The sequence below is a fragment of the Neltuma alba genome, unplaced genomic scaffold (assembly GCF_004799145.2).
Source record: "Neltuma alba isolate B1F8T4 unplaced genomic scaffold, ASM479914v2 tig00012184_pilon, whole genome shotgun sequence".
In the NCBI taxonomy this organism is placed as follows: Eukaryota; Viridiplantae; Streptophyta; class Magnoliopsida; order Fabales; family Fabaceae; genus Neltuma; species Neltuma alba.
In genome coordinates, this window is record NW_021636726.1 from 203,393 (window position 1) to 224,734 (window position 21,342).

At 33.1% G+C, this 21,342-nt stretch overlaps 1 protein-coding gene across 3 annotated transcripts; it reads left to right on the forward strand.

The window, feature by feature from the left end:
- The first annotated feature begins 531 nt into the window (after nt 1-531).
- LOC114724287 (ABC transporter C family member 13) lies at nt 532-18,920 on the forward strand. 3 transcript variants are annotated; one of them, XM_028910604.1, is made up of 36 exons: nt 532-664; nt 1,302-1,342; nt 1,437-1,536; nt 2,190-2,345; nt 2,449-2,580; nt 2,671-2,771; nt 3,549-3,612; nt 4,125-4,376; nt 4,962-5,031; nt 5,919-5,979; nt 6,468-6,555; nt 7,024-7,142; nt 7,632-7,729; nt 8,743-8,809; nt 9,484-9,601; nt 10,142-10,258; nt 10,383-10,463; nt 10,550-10,798; nt 11,107-11,208; nt 11,293-11,360; nt 11,496-11,627; nt 11,726-11,873; nt 12,080-12,354; nt 12,482-12,638; nt 13,084-13,259; nt 13,341-13,452; nt 13,552-13,605; nt 14,147-14,269; nt 15,319-15,417; nt 15,557-15,649; nt 15,773-15,883; nt 15,967-16,128; nt 16,220-16,407; nt 16,795-16,984; nt 17,872-18,039; nt 18,722-18,920. In XM_028910604.1, exons 1-36 carry the CDS (start codon nt 623-625, stop codon nt 18,797-18,799), a joined length of 4,392 nt encoding a protein of 1,463 aa, XP_028766437.1. In that variant the 5' UTR covers nt 532-622; the 3' UTR covers nt 18,800-18,920. The 3 variants fall into 3 exon arrangements, with proteins under 3 accessions (XP_028766437.1, XP_028766439.1, XP_028766440.1); XM_028910607.1 differs by lacking the exons at nt 532-664; nt 1,302-1,342; nt 1,437-1,536 and having other exon boundaries at nt 2,274-2,345; nt 2,484-2,580; XM_028910606.1 differs by lacking the exons at nt 5,919-5,979; nt 6,468-6,555; nt 7,024-7,142; nt 7,632-7,729.
- The last annotated feature ends 2,422 nt before the right edge of the window (nt 18,921-21,342 follow it).

The following is a 21,342-nucleotide window of genomic DNA, read 5'->3' on the forward strand; positions in this document are numbered from 1 at the left end:
GTGATTGAGAATTGTTCTATGTTGGACCAGCAAAAAGAAAGAACCATTTTGGATGCTCATAACTTTGATAAGTATCACAAGCTTATCAAATCTTGACCGTTCTAATATAATTTGAACGGTTTAGATTTTAAATTTTTAGTTAATTATTTTTTAATTTTTTTAAAAATAATAGTTTAGAGATTTTTTTTATTTTAGATTTTATATGACATTGTGTTTTCAGGTTTATCAACTGGATGCAGATTTAAATATAGATTGTTTAGATAAGTTTTAAACAATTCCGATTCGATGAGTTTCAGCTAATATCAAAGTAAAAAAAAAAAAAAAAGAACAGTGAATCGATCATCTGAAACCAGCAAAGCCATAAGTCTTTTGTTTTTTTGCCAGAAAAGCCATAAGTCATAATAACCAAATAATTAATATGAAGCCAAGGGTTTTTTTTTGTTTTTTTTTTGAGGCCAACGACAATCTTCCTTTTGACATTTGCATGAGAACGACATTATGGTACGCTCACACCGGGCTACTCAGTACTCACGACTTCTAACAAAGACCAAAGTTTAAAACTTCTCTCCTTGGAAAGAAAACCCACCTCGCAGTTCTTCCTCCAAGCGAAGCTGTTCTATCAATGGACAAGTTTTTGGCGCTAATTTGCCCTAATTCTCCATCCGTATGCAGTTCTCGTCTTTTCAGTTCGTTTTCGTACAGATATAATTCTGTTGGGCTTTTCTTCGACATAAATTTCTTGTTTTCTTTCGCCTTACTCTCTGGCGGCTAAGAATGCTCAAAGCAATTTCTTCAACAAAACAGATAGAATTAAAAACGAAGCTTTTGAACTTCGTCCAGAAGAACATGTTTGAGCATGTTTATTTGGTTTTAAGCCAGCATTTCTGACAAATTAAACTAACAAAGAATTTTTCGTCTTTGTATGAGTTTAAGTGAATTATGTGGTATTTGACACTTCAAAAACTCTACATTGTAATTTTCTTCTGCATGAGTATATCGTGTTCTACATGTACTCATTTTCCACCCAATCGACTAAGTCTGATAAACTAATACATGAAGACTCTCAAATTACGTTTACTCTGTACTATGAAATGGAGTGATAGAAGAAACATATCCTTATGACTCTGTTTCTGTTTGTCCTTTGAGTTGAAATTAACCTTCCCTTTGGTGGCAGAGTGATTAGGGTAGTTTTTTTTTTTTTTAAATAATCGAGAAGAAAGAGAGATTTGATTATTCATTAAAGACCATAAGTTTCAAACATCTCTGTTGATGAACGGCTTTTCCCTTCTTCTGGTTAACAGGTATGGGATGGAAAGGGCTTCTCAGCGTGTTTCGAAGATATATATCCTCGTTTTCTGAATTTGGTTTCAGTTTCTGAATGGATTAAAAACATATGATTTTTTTAATATAAATTTCTTTTCCTTAATAACACCAACGGTTTTAGGTTTTGGACTGAATGCAGCGACTATTGGTATAATTGTTGTGCTTGGATGCATTCACAAGAGCAGCCGAGGAATTCAAAGATCAGACACGCAGGTAGTGGCAGATCTTCATTGGTTCTTAGAAGGCTTGGCCGTAGAAAAGACTGTACCAATTGAACCTTAGTCATATTATTTTCTTGCCAATCTTTAGACTTTCACATATATGACATACAATTTCATTTTATTTTCTATGTGGAAAATACAGCTGCTCAGAACATTTTAACTTCCTCGGTTTTTTCAATCATTTAATAGTCTATGTAAATCTGCTATTCTTATAACCCGTCTTTGTCAAATTATTATGCTGAAATATTTTCTGAGTACACCTCATCAGCGGTTCATATTTGTTTGTCCCTGAACACATGGAGTGATAAATAAACCTGTTTTTCATTTGACAGTAATTGAATTGCCATAAAGAATTGTATAAAAAATTCATAAATTTTTTGTGAAGGCCAAATCAGTGGTGGCATGTTTTCAGTTTTTCAAAAATATGTCCTTCAACTGTTATCCTCACAGGTTCTCCCAGTACAGTATTCTTGGCAATTCATACATTGTCCATTAATTATCAAACTTTTGTGAAATCTGACTCCTAGAGAAATTTCCCACCTTTATTATAGGTTATTCAAGCTTATAATTGCGACATATTTGCATCTTAAATATTTACATGAGAAAATATCTCCATCTGCTGATGCTGATGCAATGAGTGAACAGATGGCCCTTTTGCAGAAGCTTTTCCTGCATCTTATACCAGCTGTTGGAGCATGTGCTTCGTTGTTGGACACAATTTTTCTATGGAAGAGAGAAATTAACAGGCACTTTGCTGGATATCATAAGTGGTTTTATAGCTGTTCAGAGTTGATGGTGTGGGTAAGCTTCGGTAATTTCATTTTGTTTGTTGCGATATTCTGAAATTTTTAAGACATGAAATCTGTAAATTCTTGGAACTATCATTTGTTTATTCTATTTGTAGACAAATATCATTCTCTTCTCACCGTGTGTCAGCAGTCATTACATGCTATGCAACTATGTCCTTTGTTACTGGTGGATTATGAAACCACTATTCTGGATCTTCCATTTGCTTACAAAGTTCCCATTGTTGGAGGTGCTGTTGTTGGTTTCCAGGTTACAATTCTTTTTTTCTGGGCATGTCATTTTAACTTTTGATTCACAGAATTGTTGGTTTCGATTGCAGACTTCAATATGTGTTGTGGAAAGCTTTATTCTTCTGCTGAATATCACATTTGGCATATCTATCAATGTCATAAGAATAAAGATATTGTCTTCCAAAACCAGGTACGTGCTGGTCAGTTATTTTTTACATAGTCACTTTCTTTTTGAGGTTTTGCTAAATGTTATGTGAAAAGCATTAGTAAATTTTAGAAAGTGGGGAATCTATTTTTCCCTCTTACTTGAATATCATGCTGGTTGGATGATTTTATTAAATACTCCCTCCATTCTTGTATCTAAGTTTCTTTTAAATTCTTTACAGAAACCAAGGAAGTTTGTTAAAATTAGCAGGAATTCTTGAACTTTTCGAAAATGAACCATTACTTTCCAAAATTACCCTCATTAAATTATAACTTTGTTATATCTACTCCCTCTCCCCACCATGACTTTTTGATTATTTAATAAGGGTTGAAGTCGAAAAAAGGTATTTAATGTTGCCTAGAATATGTAAAGTGATGCAAAAAAAAAAAAAAAAGGATTATGCAAAGTGATTTATATTTTAAATATTCAAAACTCTCTAGAATATGACTTGCATATAGAAATAGAGGCTGTATTTAAAAGGATTATCAAGGGCATAAAAATTTTGAAGGTCCAATGTTGAAGTGTGATGTTTGCTTTTTCCTTCACTCTTTATCCCTTGGCATTCCAAATAACTCTTTTATGTAGCCAGCTGTGTTGTTAAAGTGATTTTTTTCAATGGCCAGTTAAAGTGATGCTATCTGTGTTATAGCAAGCATATTACACTCACTTGATTGTCTGTTTCATTTAGTCTATTCTTTTGTTGATTATATTTTCTTACAGAATATAAGGAATTTCTGACTGAATCTGTTGTCCCAATTTTAGTTCACTTGAAGATCCACTTCTTTCCAACCATATGGACCTTGAGGAAGGTTGCCATCGTGATCTTGTAAGTATATGTTGTAAATTTTCACTTTTTTATCAGACACTTAACATTTCAAGTTAATTATTCTGTCACACATATAGGCAGTCATAATCTGTAAATTTGAATAAAAATAACTCTTACATCTTGCTTTTTAACATGCTTCACCATATTCTTTTGATGTGTTAAACAATGTTGTTGATTACGAGTATTTTTATCTTGAATATTTGTTCTCCGCAATCTGCATTAAGGAATAAGCTGCACTATTCATGACTTATGACAGTTCACGTTGTTATCAATTCTATATTTTATATTGATTGATTACTATGATTTGAAACTTATAATTTAGAGAAAATGGTCTGTCTTGTCCTTCTATGAGAGTAGAATCTATATGCTAATTTTTTTCTTATAACATGGCAGAAAGGATTTTGGTAAAGAAAAGTTACTCTCTTTTGATGCTGCCTGATCATTGTCTCTTTCCCCCTAAAACTTAGTTATAAGGTCTTATTAGCTGTCCCTTTCCAACCTTTTTCTTGAAGGGAAAATCTAGGAACTTCTGTGATTTGATGACTTTCAAATTCATAAATCCTGTAATGAACCATGGTGTGGTTAAACAACTGGACTTTGAAGATCTGCTGGAACTACCTCCAGATTTGGATCCTTCTTCCTGTCATGATATACTTTTCACCTGCTGGGAAGCACAACTGAGCAATAATGGTTCAAACCCATCTTTACTTAGAGCAGTATGCTGTGCATATGGATGGCCATATCTCCGCCTAGGTTTATTGAAGGTAAATTTCTGTACCATGTTCTGGTTTCCTCCCCTGTGCTATCCATATGTATATCAATTAAAATTTTGAGATTGTGCACACTATTTAAAGCTGGTATATACTCTAAGCTTAGGCAGCAACGGAGTGCTGGGATACTATTCTAGGTTTTGATTCATGGTGATCTCTTAGACATTGGAACTTTGACACTCTGCCATAATTCCCTAGCCTTCTGTAAGGAGATTCAATTTTTGGATTTATTCTGGTAATAGAAGAATTTCTTTTATCCAGTGAAGTATGTCAAGGTTTCTAGGAAATTTTTTTTAATACTGTTGAGAGTGAGGGCTGTAGATCAAGTGATCAACTGTAATGGTTGCCAGGATTCCAGGCTTAGGATTCATCAATTAAATGAATGAGCTTGAGTAGTGCATTACTGTCATCAGTTATGCAAGCTGAGTTTCAGAGTTTCATGCTTGCCTTATCATTGATTGTATTGGTTATGTCAACTTAACAAGAACATATTTGTCCAAGAAACCAATCTTTTGAATGGAACTCAGTTATTTTTAAAATTCATGCTCTACAACAATAAGATATTTAAACCTCTTGCAGGTGGTTAATGATTGTATTGGTTTTGCGGGACCATTGCTTCTCAATAAGCTGATCCGGTTTCTTCAACAAGGTGTTACAACAATTATTAGTTTGCATTCCTTCATTGTGTTCTTTAAACTGTTGGGAAGCACTTTATATTTCTATTCAACCCATCGCACATCATAAAATCCCTCTTGCTGTCTAAAAGTTATCCTTTTAATTTGGAATTTCCGCTGAATCTGTTATTTAAAAATTGAAATTTGTAACTTTGTTATATAATCAGTTACAACGAATAGAGAAATAAATTGCTAGGAAGTTAGAATGAGCTAGATAATCCTTTTCCTGTTTGATCAGATATGAGCCTATGGAAACCAGGTTACAGAGTGCACCTTGACGACAATGGTCATCTTGTTATTACAAGAGTTTAATGCACTAAAAATCATTTTCATTTTCAGCGAGAGGAATATGGAATGCAAGTATAGCAATCTAAAAGGGGGTGTGTATCCTATAAGTATGCACGTGACAAAATCAGTTCTGATGGCCTTCTATATATTATTTGTTTCTCTCTCTGCCCCTCTGTCTGTTGGTTCTCTCTTACCCAAGGAACGAGAAAGTTTACCAGTACATAGATAATTTATGTTTCTTAGGATGTTCAATAAAATGGAGAAAGGAACAAACAGAAATGGAATATTAAAGTACACGCAAATTAAGCTGTTTGTCTAAGCAACTTCTATGTGAATATTAAAATTAAAATAGTGATTCCCTTTTGGCATATTTTTGTACGATGCTAGTATTCTTATCTTTAAGTGTCTTCCTTTGTCAATTCTAAATTGTTTGAGCAGTTATATGCCAAAATTAAGAATTCATAATATAAAGTGTTCAAGGGGAGTGGTCCCTCCATTCCTTTTTTTTTGGATCTTAGCAGTCAATTGAAAATAGAGCCATAATGAATTGTAATATTTTATTTATATCTTTCAGGTTCGGAGAGTTTGGATGGATATTTACTTGCTATATCCTTGGGCCTCACATCTGTAATTAAGTAAGTTTGGCTTATGTATTTACTAATGTATACTTTTGTTCTCTTTAGTTTTACTGCCAGAATTTTATGTTTCTGGGTGTAGCTGTGCTCAAGTAGTTTTTAATGCTACTTTTCTGGTGATCTCGAATTACACATTGTTAAAGGCACACTGGCATATTGAAAATTTAACTGCTTATCGTTCTTCCCTACTAAATTTGGTAATAGTCATACTTGTATAGACCATATAAAATGAGACTGAGAATCCTATGATAAATTCATAAAGAAAAGAGTATAAGAAGACATAATCTCATGCATCTATGAAATGGATTTTCTTGAATTTTGTTTGCTTTCTAGTGCCGTATTTGTTTCCTTGAGGGATTGCCCCAGCAATAATTCCCTTATTGTATTTGAGCTGTAGCATAAATCAATGGTTTCTAATTTATATGACCGAGATTTTATATTTAAATTGTAGGAGTTTTTTTTTATCTTATTGTATCCTTATTATCCAGATCCTTCTTAGATACACAATATAGTTTTCATCTTGGCAAGCTGAAGCTAAGGCTACGATCTAGCATCATGACTCTAATCTATCAAAAGGTATGTTGCTTGTTTATAGTGTAAGTGGTGAAAAAACAGGTTAGGTAAAAAATAAAAAAAGAATAAATTGCAAAGACCTCTCCTTTATTTTTAAAATATATACCTTAGTCCACTTTTAAATTTTTGGACTAACAAACCCTCCATATTTTAGTATGTAAAAAGGTCCTTTAGTTGAGAAAAGCATGTATTTATGTTGATAGGGGATATTTTAGTTGAAAAACGAATTGAAACTGGACTAAAGTGCAGCGTAACCATTGTTTTAAGGAGTTCCATGCATGTTTTGAAAATAGATGAGAGGTTCATGAACTCAACAAAATTCAGAAGGTTGGATACCTTATTCATAAAATAGTCACGCTATATTTTCAATTCAAATGATGCTATTCCTGTGAATTTTCTATCATTCTATGATTATATGCCTATGATCAGGTTTCCATACTAAGTCATGTATATTGTTATATGCGTTTGAAGTGTCTGTGTGTGAACTTAGCGGAGCGTTCAAAATTCTCTAATGGAGAGATTCAGACATTTATGTCTGTGGATGCTGACCGAACTGTCAACATGTGTAATAGTTTCCATGATGTGTGGAGGTATTCTCTTAATTATGAATTTCTTAAAGTTAAGGCAGACCAAACTCTCTTTGATCTGATCCTAATTGTCTTGGATAATATTCTTCTTCTTTTACTTCATGTGCTAAAGGTTAAAATAATTGCCTTGATTTTTCTGGATTCAGATATTTTAAAGTTGAGGATCTGTGAAGTTGATAAAGTTGAATGCAAAGGACTGATATTACACTAGTACTTTGCATTCAATTTCACCAACTTTAACTTCAAAGGATATGTTTGCTCAAAAAAAAAAAAAAAAAAAAACTTCAAAGGATATGTTTTCAATTTTTCTTTTGTTAAGGATTATATATGTATTTTTTTTGTACCTTCATTTAGTTAATTCTGTCTTCAGAGATTTTTTAGTCTGCACCAGATAAGAATGAATTTGGCATAGACCTGTTATTTAGAATTTATTGACAGAAAGCGAATGTATTTTACATAAATCTTGAGCACAGTGATTTAATTGGTTTTCAGCTTGCCTTTACAAATTGGAGTGGCGCTATATCTTTTGTATACTCAAGTCAAATTTGCATTTGTATCTGGATTAGCAATTACCATTTTGTTGATACCAGGTATAATGGTACTCTTATGGAATTTTGTGTGGTTGAGAACTGAACTTGTTCCATCATGCATTTTTGCTTTGCCTTCTGTTTTCAATGTAATTTGTTTGTGCTTGGCTATCAAATATCAACATCAGTAATTTGGATGAATTTGCAGATATTTGGATGCTAGTATGCAATATCAACAACCAAATTTATTTCCTAACAAGGGGTTTATAACCAAATTTATTTCCTAACAAGGAGTTTATTTTAGATTTTATTTTTGTCTGGAAATGTCTTAATTACCAGAGGCTTTCATTATTATGTAATGCTTGATCAACTTTTAATATTATTTATTTCGCTTAATCTTGCTGGCTGTTTCTGCTGCTTTTAATGTATACAGTTCATAAGATGATTAATACATTGATAGTGATACCTATACTCTGAAGAGCTTGCAGCAGAATCTTCTTGATTGCAGTCAACTTGACGTAGTTGAAGAAATGCACATCTGGAAAATGCTTGTTTTATTAAAATCACCTATGCATTCATGCTTCTGCCATTTGATTGTAAACATTTTTTTCACCTAGAGTTATGTTTTCTTTACATTTATGCTAACACCTATGGGGGATGGACCTGATATTTTCCTAATATAATAATGGAATAAATTTCTCATCTCATTACAATGGTTTCACAATGGTCTTCTGTGTATTTCATATGGATGAACCACATAGGAAATGAGGTCATAACATAATTTCCATCCAAACTAGAGTAATACTTGAATTCAGATCCCAAATTGAAAGGTTGTTCAAGAATCATTATCAATATAAGATATAAGATCATAGCCAACCACACTATTTATGAGTCATAAACAGTGTGACTTACTTTATATTCTTTGCATTGTATAACAGTGAAGCCTGATTTCAAGACAGATAACGTTTTTTGATATAATGTATATGGCTCAGGAGTTTGAATTTTTTTTGGGGGATTTTATTTTAAGAAAAATACACTTGTGGTTGTTTCAATTCTACATTTTTTAATTGATGCAGTCAATAAATGGATTTCAAAATTGATTGCAAGTGCAACTGAGAAAATGATGAAGCAGAAGGATGAAAGGTATTAATACCTTTAGCACCCTACATCTGGCTTTGATGTGAATGATAAAATATTAGCAGAGGACATGTGAAATTTGCATTTTATTTGGTGATAACTTAAGATATGTCTCACTTAATTGTTCCTATTTCCATCTCATCATAATTGGTTAGCTTCCTATCTTGTAGTTTCTTTGCAATGGTTCCTTTTTCAACTGATTTATTACATCTAGGTTTGCTGTGGATGATTGTATATTTGAAGAGGAAACCTTACCGATAACATTGCTTGGTTATTTTTATAGTTTGGCTACTTTGTTAAATAATGGCAAAATCAAACAAGCAATTCATTTTACTATTATATCATAGAATTGAAATTTCTTTGAATGTTTGTTGGTTGTTTGCACACATGCTACTTTCAAATGCAAATTCTTCTGAAAAATTGTCAAGTTTGTTATTATTTTTGTTGGAATTTACTCTGTCTCAGCGGATTTTTGGAGTTCTGTGAGCATGCTTTGGAGAGTGAATAATTTGTATTGCTATCTGTTATCCAAACATTTTTTTTCATGCTTGGATATCAGGTTTAATGATTTAACATTTTCTTTCCAATTATGGCATTTTGTCTTACTTTGTAATGTTGCAGTATGGTGGATAAAGCTCGAGGACACTGTTTCTATTTACTTAAATTTACGTTTTGTATAGGATACGGAGGACAGGGGAACTTTTGACTTATATTCGCACTTTGAAGATGAATGCATGGGAACTTCTTTTTTCTGGTTGGCTGATGGAGACAAGATCTTCTGAAGTGAAACACTTGGCTGTAAGAATCGTGCTTTGCTTTTTATCTATTTTGAGTTGGAAAGTGTAATACTCCTCTGGTTCTTAATGTAAAAGCCAATTAACTAATTTAAGTAGATTGAGGATATTAGTTAAATTAGTTAATATGATATGTTTTTTCTAAAATACCCTAATCATTTTCTTTAATTCCCTTCTTCCCTCTCCTACTTGATTATTGTTGAGAGAATATCAATAGGGTTAGTTAGGAAAAAAATTGATAAACATATGAGATAGGGCTTACATATGGGACCAACATCAACTCTTAAATTAGATCCCAAATTGAGGACTGGAGGAGTAATTTTTTTTTTCCTTAAAGGCGGTGCATCCAAAGCACTGAACACCAGAAATTTATATAGAATTTAGAAGATGCTTCATGGAGCTAAAAAGAAAAGGAAAGAAAAAGAGGAGACCATTCTATATGCTGACATTTTGAGTTTCAAGTATACCACATTAAAGAACTACCTTCCTTTTCAACATATGTTAAATTTAATATAATCAATTTGTTTCTGTTGTTGTTTCATAGACCCGGAAGTACCTGGATGCATGGTGTGTATTCTTTTGGGCCACAACGCCAACTCTCTTTTCTCTTTTCACATTTGGACTCTATGCATTGCTGGGGCACCAACTTGATGCTGCAATGGTATTATATTTTAACATATCTGATCCACTCTTATTGACAATTTTTTTTTCCAATAAATTATTTTCTTTATCTGTTGTAATCGTTGTTAAGATATTTTATTTTGTTAAAAAAAATTTCATTGCAGGTGTTCACTTGTCTGGCATTGTTTAACACATTAATTTCACCACTGAATTCATTCCCTTGGGTGATTAATGGATTGATTGATGTGAGTCCACAATATCCTATGAGCTTTGCAAATAATGCTTGACTGAACTTGTTCATAATTAGGTTGGATGAACTTGTGAATTTTAGGCAATTGTATCCTCCAGACGGTTGAGCAGGTTTCTTTCTTGTCCTCAAAATAAATCTAAGGTGAAAGAGACCAATTCATGTTCCTTGCCATACCATAGTGAACAGCCTGACTCTTCGCAAGGTTTGGCAGTCTTCGTCCAAGATGCTTGTTGTACTTGGTCAAGCAGTGATGAAGAGACATTAAATTTGGTGTTGAACCATGTCAATCTAAGCCTGTCAAGGGGTTCCTTTGTTGCAGTGGTAGGAGAGGTAAGAAACCTTGACGCTAAGGATTTATTTAGCTAATAACTTGAACATAGCATATTATTTTTTGTAGAAGGAAATTTCAATGGGCATGCACCTTTTTAAATCTCTACACTGTAGTTCAGTTTATCCAAAGGGTTATCAGAAGATTTACAGGTTTTATAATGAATACAGATATATGGGGTTCATGGTTCTTATTTCAGAATGTATTGAATTTGACATTGCTTCTCTCACTTATTGAGATTGTGTTTAATAATAGCAAGATCTATGTTTATTATGTGTGTGTATACACTTTATTAACTGCAAGTATTCAGGTTGGTTCAGGTAAATCATCATTGCTATATTCGATTCTTGGAGAAACACGGGCAGTTCATGGATCAATTCACTCCGATGGATCAGTAGCATATGTACCCCAGGTTTGTGCATGAGGGTGTCCTTGATTCCTATAATGAAGGTCCTTATTTATTTATTCATTCATTTATTTTTGGCTGATGCTGCAGGTCCCATGGATTTTATCTGGAACAATACGTGACAACATAATATTTGGGAAAAATTATGATCCCAAAAGGTATAATACCTTGAAATAATATCCCCCCCCAAAAAAAAAAAAAATTGTTTGAAGCTTTCACATATTTTTTCTGCTTGATGCTGAATTATATGACTGCAAACACTTATGTCAAAAGAATCTTGCTGCCATATGTAGGTATGCAGAAACTGTTCAAGCATGTGCTCTAGCTGTTGATATCTCATTGATGGTTGGAGGTGACATGACTTACATTGGGGAAAAGGGAGTCAACTTATCTGGTGGACAGAGAACACGTCTTGCTTTAGCCAGGTGATAACTTATTGTGCTTCATATGTCTTGGATACTTTATGTGGAACTTTAATGCCTGGATTTTTAGCAAGAATATTATAATAATTTGTAATTAACAGGGCATTGTATCATGGCTCTGATGTGATTATGCTTGATGATGTCCTGAGTACAGTTGATGCACAAGTTGCTCAATGGATCTTACACAATGCCATTCTAGGTCCACTTGTGCAGGGAAAAACTCGATTGCTCTGTACCCATAATATACAGGTTTTTAATATCTTGAATTGCAGTGGATTTATCAAATCATTCAGTGGAAACATAAATTAACATGAAGCAAATTTTAGCATTAATATTTTTTTCTATTAATTTACCAGAATTTCCTCCATAAGATGTGCATTATTCAATTTGTATATGCATACAATAATTTGTTATCTAAGGATTAGCATGGTGATTTATCTAAGATTTATATGCAGGCCATATCCTCTGCTGAGATGGTTGTTATAATGGACAAAGGACGCATAAAGTGGGTGGGAAGTCCTAATGACCACCAAGTCTACTCATATATAACATTCTCCCCGTTGAATGAACTTGATACGGCTGTACAGAATCAAGGAAAATCTTGCTGCACAAATTCTTCCACATTAAAAGATCTCCCAGATAGTGAAATTAAACATGTTGCGGAGGGAGCAGAGGAGATCATTGAAGCTGAGTCAAGGAAAGAGGGAAAAGTGGAACCTGGAGTGTATAAGTGAGTTTAGACATATTCCATATTGGAATCAGTCGGTTTTTACAGGGCCTATGTTGTCAGCTTTGTAGACCTGCTTCTGCAGATGACGATCTAAATTGCCAGTTAATAAATCAGTTCTCTTCTGCAGAAACTACGCTATGTACACTGGCTGGTTCATTACAGTTGTAATATGCCTGTCAGCTGTTCTAATGCAAGCTTCTCGTAATGGAAATGATTTATGGCTGTCATTTTGGGTTGATACGACACACAGCAGTCAAACAAGATACTCTCTGCCCTTTTATCTGGTATGAGCTTCTCCTTATTTACAGAAGAAGTTCTGCAGGAGTAGCTTAAACAGTACATTTCTCTTGCTGGACATACTGATTGGAGGATGCTTATGATTCCCCCCCCCCCGGGTCATTGAATGTCCAATTCCAGACGTTCAACAAAATAACTCTAACTTGCGGCTAATTTTAATTAGTTATTTTGACACAAGAATGTTTGCAGTTATTTTAATTTTATTTCCCAAATTTTATGTTGAAAGATTATATGAAATTTTTATATAAAACTAGTAGCAATTCAAAATTTACGATCTTACATATCTAAGGTTTATGGGTCGTTCCCTGTTTAGAACATGCAACTTGTACATTTTAAACCTAGTGAATTAAAATATTGTTGAATCTTGCAAAATGGTATAATTAGTATGAGATGTAACTATCCATTTTGGTTACTTGTTACTTGACTGTGCAGGCTATACTGGGTCTCTTTTGCATCATAAATTCTTTTTTCACATTGGTGAGGGCGTTCTCTTTTGCATTTGGTGGCTTACAAGCAGCAATTAAAGTGCACAACAAAATGCTTGGTAATCTTATCAATGCACCTGTGCAATTCTTTGATCAGACCCCAGGTGGAAGAATACTCAACAGGTTAAGAAAAGATGTCTTCAGGCCATAGTAGATCATATTACTTTGCAAGTTACGTTTCATGATTTATGTTGTTTCATGCAGGTTTTCCTCGGATCTTTATACAATTGATGACTCCCTTCCATTCATTATGAACATTCTCCTGGCTAATTTTGTTGGCCTCTTGGGCATTGCAGTAGTTTTGTCATATGTTCAGGTACCCATAATTGTTCCCATCCTGCCTATAAGATTTAAAGCTTCCAAATTTACTAAATCTGTCTCCCAGAAGAAAAATTGATTTAACGGTTTTCTGTAGGTCTTTTTCTTAATCCTGCTATTGCCGTTTTGGTTTATCTACAGTAGACTCCAGGTATCACTTAACTGCTGATTAAATAATCCAGTGGAGTAATTCTCTGTTTTATCTTTCCGCCATCCTCTTCTTCCCTGATCTTTCCTCTACATCCTTATCTTCAATTGTTTTTCTTAAATTCCTTATTGCACTTGCATTAATCATATGTTGCCTGCATTCTTGATCCAGATTGTATAGTGCAATCGGAACAAAACACACACACACACACACACTGTTGCCTAGGAATTACTTGAAGGTAGTGAACAGCATGGTAAGACATGTCCTAAGGTTATTATCTAAGAAGTAACTAGTGTGAGACAAATGGGTACTAATTTCTCAGAACATAAGTTTTGCTGAGATTTTAGCAAAAATTATTGATGGCCAAATCTCTTTGAAATGCTGTCACTGATTCAGGGGGCAAGTCATTGATGGCTAGAATTGCTTATGTTTTGTCTTTAGGTATGCGTATTTTGTGGTTATGTATAATGTCAAAGATTATCCAAACTGTAAATACTTTGTTTACCTATCTGTATATGCCAACATTGAATGTGTTTTATTTCAGTTCTTCTACAGGTCAACATCAAGGGAACTACGACGACTTGACAGTGTTTCTCGTTCTCCAATTTATACATCTTTCACGGAAACTCTTGATGGATCATCAACTATTAGAGCATTTAAACTTGAGGTAAATGCATGTATGAATTGAGAATAATAATACCAGTCATAGGTGGTGGTTCTAGAATGAATTAGAAGTCCCATCACTATCAAGTGTTTGCATCTAGTTTAATAACAATTATGGAGCAGTTCTAATTGGACTCTCATGTGATCAAATAGAATTTTATACCATGTAGAGGAAGCGCTTGGCTTTACTTGAGAAGCGCTTGGCTTAACTTGACAGCTTATTCTATCACCAAAATATCTAGTTATTGATAACTCTAACCATATCTTGAGATTAAATGACAAGAAAACAGTTAATTGGGAGTGTTAGCTGGACGGTTATCATGCTCATGATCCACCTGGTCGGGGGCAATTATTTATTTTTTCCACATTACCGACAAAAACCATTTTTACTGTTGGAAACTTGTTATAAATTATTTCTATGAATAAAAGCATTGTTGATTAACGGCATCTGTGTGTATGGTTTTTACACTTGAAAAATAATATCTAATCTACATCAAGGAGAAAGAAGATGCAGTATTCTCCTTGAGGAAGCCAATTGAAACTAACAGGAAGATGCAGATTTCTCCACTTCCTTTAACAATCTGTATGAGACTCAGAGGAAAAGATTACTGGGGACATTAATTATCATTTAGCAGGTCCAAGTTACTTTGAAAGCAGAGAGAAATTGGATTGAATGGTAGTTTTCAAAGAAAAACCCGAAACTATATGGAACACCATCCAAAGTACGTGGTAGTTTTTTATTTAAATGTGTGCTAAGATTCTCTATTACTTTAAGGTGAAATCTCAGCTGTGACGAATGTCTGTTTAAAATTTTCAATACTGTCATTTCATCTACATTTTGTGAGTGGATAACTATGTACGCTGTCAAAGGACGGGGGAATGGGATTTCTCTTCGGTTGTTTGTCTTGTCCTCTGCATGAAATGGTTGCTTGCCTGCTCCCTTAATTTTATGTTCTGCAGAACTAGTCTTATCATATGATTGTTCTCAGCATTGATACAAATTTGGTGCGTTCATGCTACTAATAAACTTTACACAATGGTGGCTTTGGACAGGACTTATTTTTTTCCAAGTTCACTGAACACGTAACATTGTATCAGAAGACTTCTTTCACAGAGATAGCAGCCAGTTTATGGCTTTCCTTACGTCTTCAAGTATGTCTCTGACGATTTTACTAACATTGGATGCCAAAAACCGATAACAATACACATTGGACATTTCATTTTAAAGATTTATTTATGCAATTCTTAACATATGGCCGGTATGACATTTTTCACTATTGGTAACTTTCAGTTATTAGCTGCATCTATCATCTCATTTATTGCACTGATGGCTGTGGTTGGAGGTCATGGCAGTCTGCCAATCAGCTTTGGCACCCCTGGGCTGGTTTGTCTGTTAGCTTCTTTAATTCTCTGATTTACATCAAATTATTAATATTTGTTTAAAATTTCAGAGCTTGTGAGAAGTAACCTAAAAACTAAATATGGCTTTTATTTTTTTCTCCTTCAGGTAGGTTTGGCACTCTCATATGCGGCTCCAATAGTGTCCTTGCTGGGAAGCTTTTTAACAAGTTTCACTGAAACAGAAAAGGAAATGGTTTCAGTTGAAAGAGTCCTTGAAGTATGAATTAGGCCATAATTTCACTTAAACATGGGTAGGAATTTATGTGCTGGCATCTAACAGACATTATACCTTTTTTCTAGTATATGGACATTCCTCAGGAGGAAATTGCTGGACGCCTATTCATGAATCCAGATTGGCCAAATCAAGGCGTAATTGAGTTCCAAAATGTAACTTTAAAATACAAGCCATCTTTGCCACCTGCACTCTGCAATCTTAGTTTCACAATTGCTGGAGGGTCCCAGGTCAGTGCATGATACTTGACGTGGTGCTCAAGATCTTTATGATACTATTATGCCCATTATGTTTAATGCTTTTCACATGGCACGCTATCAGATTGGAATTATTGGAAGAACAGGTGCTGGAAAGTCTAGTGTGTTGAATGCCCTTTTCCGCCTTACCCCAATATGTACAGGATCTATATTCATTGATGGCATAAACATTAGCAACATTCCTGTCAGAGAACTACGTTCTCGTTTGGCTGTTGTTCCTCAGAGTCCATTCCTATTCGAAGGATCATTAAGGTATTATAACTTTTTATGGTTAATACCGTTGATACTACATCTGATTTTGGTTTCATTTGAATTATGATTGTCAAAACTTTATTTTATCTGAAAAGCATGTTTAATATTTCATATTAATATTAGTTGGCCGTTGAAAATGTTTAAATTAATCTTAGTTGTATTTTGTGTCAAACTTACCTGTGAGTTTGAAAATCATTTGAAATATATCTGAGATTGACACCCTTGGTTTCTTGGTTAAATAAATCTAAGATTTTAGGACCAAAATGAGGTTTTGACCAATTAAAATATTGATACTTCATGCTTGAGTCTGATTGAAGCATTGGTGATTACCTTTTGCAGCTAAATATCATGAATAACTAACCACGATTTGCCATTCCTTTTTTCAAGGGATAATCTGGACCCCTTCCAAGTGCACGATGACTTGATAATTTGGAATGCTCTGGAGAAGTGCCATGTGAAAGAGGAAGTAGAAGCAGCTGGAGGGCTACATATTCTCGTAAAGGAATCTGGGATGTCATTTTCAGTTGGCCAAAGGCAGCTTCTTTGCCTTGCACGTGCTCTTCTCAAATCTTCAAAGGTAAGGATCATGCTCACAACAAAAGTAGTCATCATAATGTACAGGAAGTAATGAATAATGTAAAGAAACAAATCACATTTTCTTGATATTACATCAATCAAATTGCCAGTGGCGAAGCTAGGGCATTAATGGATTTGAAAGAATAACAACAAAATTTGATGCTTTATCTATGGAAGTTCATAAAACTTTAGGGGAGGCATCCATCCACCCTTACCTTGATATGGTTCTGCCTCTTGACATTACCTTCTTGTCTCAAAATATTGTTATTAGCTAGATAGGAATCTGATCATTGTGGAATCAAATTCAAGATGTTCTCTCTCTCTCTCTCCCCCCCCCCCCCGACCACACACACACACGTGTATATGGGCTTTTTAATTTCACTCGCATGTCTTCCAAGGTTTTTTGAATGAGATGTTTTCAATTTATTTGTACTACCCCCGATCTTTAATCAAAAAACTAGTTTACTAATTTGAGTAGATTAAGAAAATTAATTAAGTTAGTTATTTGTAATAAATAGTTACTTTTCCTAAAATACCCTTGCTAATCATATGTATTAACTACAACTACATTTGATGAAATATTTAACTTGTGCTACTACAAGGACTACTTTGAAAAGAAATAGATAAATATGAGAGACAATAAGACCAAATTAAATATCTAACTAGCTTTTATATTTAAAACCGGGAGTAGTTTTTTTTTTATTTTTTTATTTGCAAATGCTAACCGAAAAGTTGCAAGATTATTGTCTGTACGGCGAAGGTGACTTGGCAAAATAAGTAGTAGCACTTGGATGAGACTATAAACTGGAAAAGAGTTTGACTTTATGTCCCTCTTTTGTGCATGCATCCCTTAAGACCATACATATGATTGACAGTAAAATTTTTCAGGTTCTATGTTTGGATGAATGTACAGCCAATGTGGACACACAAACTGCTTCGCTGCTGCAAAGTACTATAGCTGAAGAATGCAAGGGCATAACAGTGATTACAATAGCTCACCGGATATCGACAGTTTTGAATATGGACAACATTTTAATTCTTGACCATGGGAACCTGGTACGTTTAAGTGAACTCTCCTCTTGTCCAATCACATACTTATCTCATATTCCATAAATCATGATTAAAAAGCTGTTTATAAACCATTCTAAACAAGCCCTTAACCTCTCAGTATATTGAACTGTGTTGAATTCTCATAGGGTATGGTATGGGGATTTGATATTGCAGTTTTGTCCCTGTTACAGATTTAATAACATTATTCTTGTAGTTAGTATTAAGAATCAATCAATTCATCAATTATCAATTTATGTAAAAGCACAATCTTGTTAATTCACTGTAAAATATCTGTTCATTAACTGTTCTTTTGTCAAGTGCAATTTTTTGAAAACAGCCCATGGATTTTGCACAAGAATTTTTCTAGTTCATCAAAGGAAAAAAAATTAGTAGCAGGTGTTTGCTATCAAATTTTCTAACAAAAGCATAAAACGTGAAGGCGTTTTAGAGTTTGAGCATTACATTATTGGATGTTTCAGAGCACATGTTATGTTTTTATTGAAAGCCAAAAGAATTTTGCCTCATGTTCATCCAATTTAATCCTGAGACATCATTATAACAAGTGTGGAGGTGATCGAACTTAAGATTCTTTGCTAGTTTTCATGATATGCTTCTTGATCAGAAAACTCAACCTTTTTAATATTCCAAGAATTATCCCATGCAATGTCTTATTAATGTGTTCTCGTAGGCTGAACAAGGAAACCCCCAGGTTCTACTGAAACATGAATCCTTATTCTCCAGCTTTGCAAAAGCTTCATCAATGTGATGCTCTAAAAGTTGCCTGTTGATGAGATCTGACAAACTTGAAGCTTGATTTCACATAAATACGGAGTCAATGAGGCCATGTTTTAACACTAATCATCTCTAGAAATAAGTCTCTGCAGTGACATTTAATACTTTAGATCTTTACTGATTTGGTCAGTTTTTTGTAAAATATCTAACCTTAACTAGTTAGTATCTTGTCTGAATCAGCATCTAACATTGTATCTTCAAGCTTAGCTTCACGATTAAATAGGATTTCTGTGCAGCACTTATTAAACAAATTGTAGTGAATGATAGTAGTGCGTTTTCAAAAATTGCATAAGGATTAAACTTATAAATCAGATTATTTGGCTTTTGGTAATTATTCATGTGTTTGGAAAAAGAGTTATATAATAGAATGTGGTTATATATGAGGTTTATTTTGCTTATTTACACACACATTTGTGGCTAAAATATGCATTAGATACTTTAACTTTATACAATGTTTTTATTTAGTCCCATAACTTCAAAAAATATATTTGTAGTCATCTTAAAATCATTGGTTTTGAATGATAACTTTTTCTAATAATCATGGTTGTTTTGAAAATTAAACTTAATACGTTAACATTTAAAAATGTTTCACCGGCATTCAATTTTAATATTATTATTTTTTATTAACAGTTTTAAGGCTAAAGAATTAAAAATGTTTTTTTTTTAAGTTAAGGAATCAAACAAAAACTTTGTATAAAGTCAGAGGATCAAAAGTATACTTTAATATATTTTTATCTATCTTAATGCATTATGTATATAATTGTTTTTGAGATTGAGAAAAACATGACTTGCTATTTTCAATAGTTTATTTTTCACAGAAGGAATTGACATTTTTAGCTGAACAATTATGATTCTACTTTCTACCAAACTTGAAAAGCATCCGTTGAAAGTGGAAATACAATAAAAAGAAAATGATGTATTCTTTCTTTACTTCTTAGGTGAACAATATTCTAGTGCTTGAATTTAGGTTCACAAAAAACATCTTCATAAAGTGTTAAACAATCTATCAGTTTGGTAGATTCTTATTAGGCGACCAAATTGCTAGAGACAATGAATTAACAGAAAAGAAAAGTTGACTTGTAAATAATTTTTTTTGATTGAAAATAAGTTGTGACCAAAAATAAATAATGACTATATATACTTACAATGTAAGATTTTAAGAAAGGCTTAACTAAACGGTGGATAAGAAATATTTTTCCCAATAAGAAGGGTTTGAACCTTCATCCTATTCGCAAATAACATGTTAGTTTGAGAGTTTGTTTTAATTTGCAGTATAAAAAATCAATATCTTTTATCTTTTATATTTTTTTTTCCAAACTACCCCTATAATATGATTGTTGTATGATGTATAAGCGATATTGATGATATTTGAATATAAATTATTAAACTAAAAAATATTTTTCAAATTATATAATTAGTTTTCAGGAATGGTGTCATACATCTTCATTGAAAAGAAAAACTTAATTATATCAATGATTTTTTCAGTCAGTGATATGACATTTTGACTATTGGCTTCTTTTTTTTTCCTTGTTCACATGTTAAGGAGTTAAAGAAAATTAATTAAGCAGGGGTATCTTTTTCATAATATTATATTAAATTTACAATATGTAAATTCGAAATTTGTAATAAAATTTTGTAATTTCACTATTCTACGTTGATTCTCCTAATAAGGTACTGTTTGGCTGGGGGTTGTTGGAGGGGAGGTTTGGCTGGTATTTAATGGAGGGAAGAGGAGATCTACTTGCCTCCCAGCCCCTTCCAATTTGAGGTATTTTTGGAGAGAAGGGAAGGGAGAAAATATTTGTTGACTAAATTATTTTTTTGATTTTTAAAATTTCAAAATGCCCTTGATATTTAGAAAATGCCTTATCTTCCTCTACTATAATAAAACAAAATTTATAATTTTTTGATGTATAAAATTTTAGTACTCCTCCTATCCTAAATATAAAACCCCTTTTACAGTATAATTTATACTACAAAAAGGGTCTAATATTTAGGACCGGAGGAATATTTTCATTGTAGTATTGATATATCAGTCCTTTAAAAAAATTACAATGTAAATTGAAAATGTTCATATCCTTAAAAGAATAAATTAATGTTTACTTGAATTTAAGTGTAAATTAATTTATATGAAAAATATAAATTAATATATATAAGAGTATAATAACAAATTCGTCATAATCATTTCTCTCTTCTACTCTCAAACAAAACCGATAAAACTCCCTGTCCTCTCTTCGTCTTCTTCAAACCAAACACACCCTTAACAGGGTTTGGTATGAGGAATTTGAAGGATATGAGAGGCATTTTGCTTCCTTCCTTTTCTTGTTTAAGGCTCGTTCGTAGCTGCGTTCACGCATCTTATATTTCATAAATTACTTTTAAAAAACTGTTTATGAGATATTCTAAATTGTTTATGAATTTACACAAATGATTACCTTCAATTCTTAATATAAAAGCTAATTGATTAATTTGAGTAGATTAAAGAAATTTGTTAAGTTAATTATATATAATAAATAT

What these genes read in the sequence shown, in the direction of transcription:
- LOC114724287 (XM_028910604.1), top strand. Translation starts at nt 623, where the DNA reads ATGGACAAGTTTTTGGCGCTAATTTGCCCTAATTCTCCATCC. An exon ending in TGACTCTAATCTATCAAAAG is followed by an intron (nt 6,556 to 7,023) that starts GTATGTTGCTTG and finishes ATGCGTTTGAAG; the next exon opens with TGTCTGTGTGTGAACTTAGC. An exon ending in TGATTAATGGATTGATTGAT is followed by an intron (nt 10,464 to 10,549) that starts GTGAGTCCACAA and finishes TGTGAATTTTAG; the next exon opens with GCAATTGTATCCTCCAGACG.